Here is an 8,175-nt window from a genome sequence, read left to right as displayed (position 1 = left end):
GACTCAAGCATTATATCTCAGGTGATTCTTATAATGTTGATGTTGATATTATTCGAGTGGAAACACCGGAGGCTTTCATCAAGGGACAAATTGACAGTCCGCCGGAACTCGACTTTGAATAGGTAACAAGATCTGGTAATGAAAAGTTCGCGATTTACTTTCCGAACATTACTTTTGCTGTTTTTGGAAAATAAGAAAAATTACGAGATCGAAACGGAGTGGAAAAGACGCACGAGGGGCTGCCACCACAGGCCAGCGCGGCCTGGCCTGGGCCCGCGCCGCCCTGTGGTCTGGCCGCCTCGTCGCCCCTTTCCGACTCTGGTTCGATCTGGTACCTTCCGTTTGTTCCGAAATTTTTTATTATAAAATCCCCCGGACCCCTGGAGGTCCGTATATCGTTTTCTCGACGTGTTTTGTTTCGAGCTGTTTCGTCGAGATTTGTTTTAGATCTAGAGCCATCATGTCTTCATCGGGAACTCCGAAGGACAACTCCTGCAAGGATGTTGGCAACTTGTACAAGGAGGAGCTGAGGATGCATCCAAAGGAGTTGATGCTCGTCGAGGGAAAACTGCAGATCAAAGATGTTCAGGGTCCTAAAGGAGAAGGAAGCTTGGAAGACAGGATGGAGAAGCTAGAACAAGAGGTCTTCAATTACAAGAAGATGGCCGAGCGTGAAGTGGATATCTTTCACAAGATTGTGTCCGAACTCATTGCTCGAACACGAGAAGGAAACTGCAAAGCTATGGGGTGACATCCTCTCACTTCACGACACCACCAACAAACTCCAAGCTCAACTCTACGACATTCATAATCAGAACTGTGAGTATGAAAACAGGTTTAAACATATAAGCCGTGCTGCTAGTTTCAGGATTCCCGAGACCAAGATGTCGTTTGTTGATGGAGAGCCTCTATCTTGGAAGTCTGAAGACGGAAATTCATCACCACCATCACCAAAGGAGTAATTCATCATCGGTATTGGCATCCCCTTGGTTTGTTCCAAGCTTGGGGGAGTGCCGCGGTATCACATTATCATTACCTTTTACTTTTTACTATCAAGTAGTGTCATATCATGAGTAGGGAAGTTATCGTATGAGAGGGGTTGCAGTGTGGAGTATCTCTCCTTTAGTTTGTCTATGTATCCCTTGGTGTGAGTTATCGTTATGGAATATTAATGAGAAGTTTTATCATTTACATATTGCACACCTTATTTTAGTTTGCAATTTCTACTATATGATTGATCTTGATTTTAGTATTGGTACCACTTTGGGAGTATTGAGTTAATCTATTTGGTTTTGGCAAACTTAGCAATGGTCAATAGCAACAACACTTTGAGTTTAAGAAGAATAGAGGAAATACATGTAGAAGATATTATTATCTTTCTTATCAGTCCTTAGCATTAGTATTCTAAAGTTAAAACTGTTTGTGCTTTCAAGTAAGATGCATGATTGTTTCTATCACATGTATATTCGTTTGTTTCCCTCAACTTTTATGCTTGCTAATTAACCTTGCTAGCCAAAGACCTGTACTGAGAGGGAATACTTCTCGTGCATCCAAACATGAACCCAAACCTATGTCATTTGTGTCCACCATACCTACCTACTGCATGGTATTGTCTGCCATTCCAAGTAAATACTTCATGTGCTACCTTTAAACAATTCAAAACTTATTACTTCTTATTTGTGTCAATGTTTTATAGCTCATGAGGAAGTATGTGGTGTTTTATCTTTCGACTCTTGCTAGGCAGCCTCCACTAAAGGACTAGTGGCTTCATCCACTTATCCTATAATTTTGCAATAAGAGCCGGCAACGGGGTTCCCAGCCCCAATTAATTAACTTTCATTAATAATTCTCTTCACATGTTTTGCCCTGATTCATCAGTAAGCAACTTAATTTTGCAATAGACACTCCTCCATGGTATGAGATTGTTGGAAGGCACCCGAGGATTCGGTTAGCCATGGCTTGTGTAAGCAAAGGTTGGGGGGAGTGTCATCCTTAAAAATAAACTAAAGTACATGTGTAAACAAAAGAGAAGAGGGATGATCTACCTTGCCGGTAGAGATAACGTCCTTCATGGGAGCCGCTCTTTGGAGGTCCGTTTGGCAAGGGGGTTAGAGTACCCACTACCGATCGTTGACAACAACAAACACCTCTCAAAACTTTACTTTCATTCTCTTTATATGATTTCAAAACCGAAAAAGCTCTAGCACATGATTTAATCTCTCGCTTCCTCTGCGAAGGGCCTCGTCTTTTACTTTATGTTGAGTCGATAAACCTATTTCCCTCCATCTCAAGCAAGCATTTGAGTTGTTGTGATCAAACTATTATATTGTGATTTGCTTCATCATGTCTTTACTCTTTCTTGTTTAGTACAAGTTTTACTTGAACGAATATAGCTTTGAAAGTCATCAATGATTAATATGATTGAGTATGCAAGTTTACCATAAGCTTTAATATGAGAGCACTCGCTCAATAGATGAATATAATTTGTTAAATGTTCTCTGACCAAGAACAAAAGTTTGCCATCACCAATTATGATTCCCTATGCACCTTTATTTGTGATTACCTTATACTTGTTTCAAGTTGAGTTATATGAGGAAGTTGTTTACTATAATGTCTTGTGTGAATGAATATGATGCTTCTTGTCCGTATTTTATTTATCGACTCTTCACTCCATAAACATGTGGACCTCGTTTCCGAGTTCGGCTTCGCTTGGGGACAAGCGAAGTCTAAGCTTGGGGGAGTTGATACGTCCAAATTGCATCACTATTTTATATCATAATTTGCTCGTTATTCATTGATATATTTCATATTGGGACACAATACTTATGTTATTTCATCTATTTTGCATGTTTCATGATTATTTGGAGATCAAGCACCGGAGCCGGGATTCTGCTGGAAAAAGCACCGTCGAGATGCAATATTTCGGAAGATCAACCGTGAAAGGGAGTTTTACCAAAAATCCTATTTTTCCGGATGACGAAGGAAGCCGAAGGAGGAGCCGGGAGGACCCGTGGTGGGCCCACACCCTAGGGCGGCGCGGCCCATGCCCCGGCCGCGCCGCCATGTGGTCCGGGGGCCCACGACCCCTTTCGCCTCCTTTTCTTCGCGAAACCCTTCGTCCCGAAGACCGAAGCCACAGAGGAAACCTCACGAAGGGTTACAGCCGCCTCTGCGGGGCGGAGAACACCAGAGAGAAAAGAGCTCTCCGGCGGGCAGGAATCCGCCGGGGAAATTCCCTCCCGGAGGGGGAAATCGACGCCATCGTCACCGCCATCGAGCTGGACATCATCTCCATCACCATCATCATCATCTCCACCATCATCACCGCCATCTCCACCGCTGGACATCGTCACCGCCGTAGCAATTTGGGTTTGATCTTGATTGTTTGATAGGGGAAACTCTCCCGGTATCTATTCATACTTGTTGTTGATGCTATTGAGTGAAACCATTGAACCAAGTTCATGTTCAGATTGTTATTCATCATCATATCACCTCCGATCATGTTCCATATGATGTCTCGTGAGTAGTTCGTTTAGTTCTTGAGGACATGGGTGAAGTCTAATTGTTAGTAGTGAACTATGGTTGAGTAATATTCAATGTTATGATATTTAAGTTGTGGTGTTATTCTTCTAGTGGTGTCGTGTGAACGTCGACTACACGACACTTCACCATTTATGGGCCTAGGGGAATGCATCTTGTACTCGTTTGCCAATTGCGGGGTTGCCGGAGTGACAGAAACCTAAACCCCCGTTGGTATATCGATGCAGGAGGGATCGCAGGATCTCACAGTTTAAGGCTGTGGTTAGATTTATCTTAATTACTTTCTTGTAGTTGCGGATGCTTGCAAGGGGTATAATCACAAGTATGTATTAGTCCTAGGAAGGGCGGTACATTAGCACAGGTTCACCCACACAACACTTATCAAAACAATGAAGATTAATCACCGTATGTAGCGAAAGCACTAGACTAAAATCCCGTGTGTCCTCGAGAACGTTTGGTCATTATAAGTAAACAAACCGGCTTGTCCTTTGTGCTAAAAAGGATTGGGCCACTCGCTGCAATTATTTCTCTCGCATTTTACTTACTCGTACTTAATTCATCTGTTACATCAAAACCCCCCGAATACTTGTCTGTGAGCATTTACAGTGAAACCTTCATCGAAACTGCTTGTCAACACCTTCTGCTCCTCGTTGGGTTCGACACTCTTATTTATCGAAAGTACTACGATACACCCCCTATACTTGTGGGTCATCAGTGTTCCTGGGGTTGGCGGCGCTTCGGCTTTGGTAGCTCCCAGATCTTGTTTCGGAAACCTACCTCGGTGGCTGCGGGCGGCTAAGTTCTCCGGGCGTGGTGTGAGGATGCTTCCGGCGAAAGCTCGGCGCCTCGGCGCCGGCGACGGCGATGCTCGCGGGTGTCGCAACCCTCTTGGGGGCGTCGTTGTGGGTATCCTCCCTGCGGGACGGCTCCAGGTGAAAACCTAGACCTTGCGGTCTCGGCGGCGGCGGCGTGATGCGTCGTTACCCTCTTGGGGGCGCCGTTGTGGAGCTCCGTTGCAACTCGGGCCGTTTTCAATGTCGCCGCAAGTTTTGGTTTTCGTGTTCTTTTTTGTTTATCCTTGATCTGCTTTGTAAGAGGTTCTCCTCACCACCTTGTATCGGTTCGGCCGTTGCGGCTTTATTTATAAAGCGGGGCGCAAGCCTATTTCGAGGAGGAAGCCTGGGAACTGTTTTGTGTCATCACTCATCACTGAAAGCTGTTACAGGTCAGTTACAAAATGAAAAAAATCAACGTGCAGTCCCGCAAGACAGCCGTTTTGTTAGAAACGAATTTTGTTTTTTGTTTTTTTTTTCAGGGAAAGAAACGAATTTTGTTAGAACGAAATCAGAAGCCGTGGATCGGGTTGTGAGTTGTGACACGGTTCAGCCCATCTAACTGACGGCCCTCCTCCGCTCGCGACGGCGCCGCCGGCCGGTTTCTTCCGCCGCCCGCCGCCGCCCGCCATGTCCATCCCCACGGATCGCTCTCCCCCGTGGGAGGAAGGCCGTACTTCACCTCGAGTCAGGTGCGTTGAAGCGGCAGAGGTAGCGTCAACCATGGCGACCTTCCCCTCCGTTTTTCACCGACCACCTCACCTCTCCACCGTCTCTCTTTGTGCAGGTCGTCCTCTACTCCTCCCAGCGGCACGGCGGCGGAGGGACTCACCGACGACCTCCTCGTGGAGGTCCTCTCGCGCGTCCCGGCCAAGTCGCTCTGCCGCTTCAAGTGCGTCTCCAACCACTGGCTGAGCCTCATCGACCACCCCGACCACCGCAAGAAGCTCCCCCAAGCCCTGGCCGGCTTCCTCCACAGCAGCACCTACACCTACGAGTGGCGACTGGAAGCACCCATCCACTTCACCAGTTTCCCGGGGAGACGCTGCCCTCCGGTCGACACCTCCTGCACCTTCCTGCCCAACAGCCGGCGTGTCCATCTATTGGACTGCTGCAACGGCCTCCTCCTCTGCCGCTGGTACGACATCTCCTCCGAGGGTGACAGGTTCAGTTATGTCGTGTGCAATCCCGCCACGACGCAGTGGACCGTATTGCCGGGCTCCGGCAAGGCCACCAAGGAGGTGAGCGCCGTGCGCTTGGGGTTTGACCCAGCCCTGTCGTCGCATTTCCATGTGTTTGAGTTGGTGATGGATGATGGATCAGGTTGTTTACTGGGACCTGTCGTTGTTGGAGTGGCAGTGTATTCATCTGAAACGAGACGGTGGGCTTATAAGGAGAAGCGATGGAACGCACGTATCAGGCTCCTCAATGATGAGTTAGCTTCTGTCTTTCTTAATGGCTATCTGCATTTTCAAGCCCACGGCTCCGAGGTTTCCCCTTGTATAGCTGTGTTGGACACGGAGGGGGGGACATGGATGGACTTTGCTGTCCCCGATGGTGGTATCCTCGATGGTTTCATTCAGCGCTCACAGGGCCGTTTGAATTATGCCAATTTTCAATGGTATGAAGATGGTGATGTCACTCGGCTAGTGGTTTATGTCCTTGACAACTATGAAAGCAAAGAATGGATATTGAAGCATAGCGTCGAGACTTCCTGCTTATTTGGAGGTATAGAGTATTGCCTGGTTCGAGGGATAGACTATATCATGAGTGGGGGGTTTGATTGGATTGCCATTGATCCGGAATGCAACTTGCTATTCTTCACTGTTGGGTGGGAGAACAAATTCATGTGCTACAGCATGGATCGTCGGCAAGTCAAGATGATCTCCAAACTTGTAGATGGCAAGCCGCCATATATCCCATATGTGCCGTTGTACGCAGAGTTGCAGTCATTGCCCAACTGACACCAATTTGGGACTGCTGGTGCCTCTACCAGAACTGGATCTTTAATATGAGTCAATTCTCCGTGCTATCGAACAGCGGGCTTGGTGTCTCTGCTTGAACTGAGATCTTATTTTCTCTGGCTGATGTATGCATGCTTTTGAGTTTGGAGAATGGTGGTGTTCATTATAGAGGCAATCTGGCTGGTTTTGATGTGATTAGTTAGTCTAAATTGTACTCTACTTTTTGTTGTCTGTACTGTAGAATATGCTATGATCATTTTGTAAAAGATTTGCATCACGTAGTGTTTGTGCAAATGCACTATGATCATTTTGTAAAATATACGATTATCATGCATGCAGCGTAAAATTATATCTTCTGTTTGCACCTGTCGAAAGCATGAACATCTTATTGGCAATGATTTAGGAAATGGTCTATTGTCTGCTGATGAGATGGCGTGTGAATTTCAGCTAATGGTATAAATATGCGAAATCATTTTTCTTTGCTTCTGATGGTTTGAAAAAAAAGAGTCTGTTGCAATCTGATGGCGAAACACTTCAGATGAATAATACATGTCACTTCCTCTGATGCTAACTACTCGTGGAATGTTAGCAGAACACGAACAAGTTGTGCTTGGATCATAATGTTAACTATGTCAGGATTTTTTTGTTTTCGAACAAAAATGCCTTAGAAGATAGAAGAAGAGGAATATGCCATATTTTCTTGTGTGTCTTGTTTAGGTAGGTGGCTTAGATGATTTTTGGATAAATAAGCAATGCCGGTCACTTTCCTTGGTAGTCTTGCATCTAGTTATACTGTAATGTGGCAGCTTTGCAGCAGCATTTCTGAATTTCGATTCTTGACAGTCTTATGACACTGAAACAACTAGTAGCAGGGCTACGGTTTAAAGCTTACTGACCCTCGTTGTTAGCTCGCCTCTGGTTACCAGGGCGGCACTGGTGTTCAGGAAAGAGATCCATGTTTTTGCTGCTTTTTGGATGGAATTTGCTGGACGTGAAGGAGGTCCATATGTGCCGTTGTACGCAGAGTTGCAGTCATTGCCCAATTGACACCAATTTGGGACTGCTAGCGCCTCTACAAGAAACTGACCTTTAATATGAGTCAATTCTGTGTGCTATCAAGAAGCAGGCTTGGTGTCTCTGCTTGAATTGAGCTCTCGATTTCTCTGACTGATGTATGCATGCTTTGAGTTTAGAGAATGCTAGTTTGTGCATTACGGAAGTAACTTGGCTCATTTCCCTGTGATTAGTTAGTCTAAATTGTACTCTACTGTCTCTATTGGTACGATATGCTATGATCATTTTGTAAAATATTTGCATCGCGTATTGTTTGTGCAAAGGCACTATGATCATTTTGTTAAATATACGATTATCATGCAGCTTAAACTTACATGTTCTGTTTGCGGCCGTTGAAAGCATGAACATCTTATTGCCAGTGATGTAGGAAATGATCACTTGTCTACTAATGAAATGATGTGTGAAGTTCAGCTAATGGTACAAATATGTAAAATCATTTTTCTTTGCTTCTGATGGTTTGAAAAAATAGGCGTGCTGCAATCAGGTGAAACACTTTGTATGAGTAATACATGTCGAACATCAACAAACTGTGGTTGGATCATAATGCTCATTAGTATTGCCATGGCTTCTGTTCTCTGAACAAAAAGTCCCCTGGAAGACCATGAATATGTCATCTCTGCGTGCGTCTTCTTCAAGTAGGTAGCTTAGGTGATTTTTAGATATGTAAGCAATGCCGTTCACTAACACTGAAACAACTAGTAGCGGGAATATGTCCTCTCTGTTTGTGACTTGTTCCGATTAGCTTAGAAGAGTTCGAAGAAGAA

The 8,175-nt window shown here is 45.2% G+C and overlaps 1 protein-coding gene across 1 annotated transcript; it reads left to right on the top strand.

Annotated features, from left to right (window-relative positions):
* The first annotated feature begins 5,003 nt into the window (after window positions 1-5,003).
* LOC124683887 (F-box protein At5g07610-like) lies at window positions 5,004-6,686 on the top strand. Its single transcript, XM_047218316.1, has 2 exons — window positions 5,004-5,065; window positions 5,161-6,686. Exons 1-2 carry the CDS (start codon window positions 5,004-5,006, stop codon window positions 6,335-6,337), a joined length of 1,239 nt encoding a protein of 412 aa, XP_047074272.1. The 3' UTR covers window positions 6,338-6,686.
* The last annotated feature ends 1,489 nt before the right edge of the window (window positions 6,687-8,175 follow it).

The sequence above is a fragment of the Lolium rigidum genome, chromosome 1, assembly GCF_022539505.1.
Source record: "Lolium rigidum isolate FL_2022 chromosome 1, APGP_CSIRO_Lrig_0.1, whole genome shotgun sequence".
Lineage (NCBI taxonomy): Eukaryota > Viridiplantae > Streptophyta > Magnoliopsida > Poales > Poaceae > Lolium > Lolium rigidum.
This window is presented reverse-complemented; position numbering and strand designations above follow the sequence as displayed.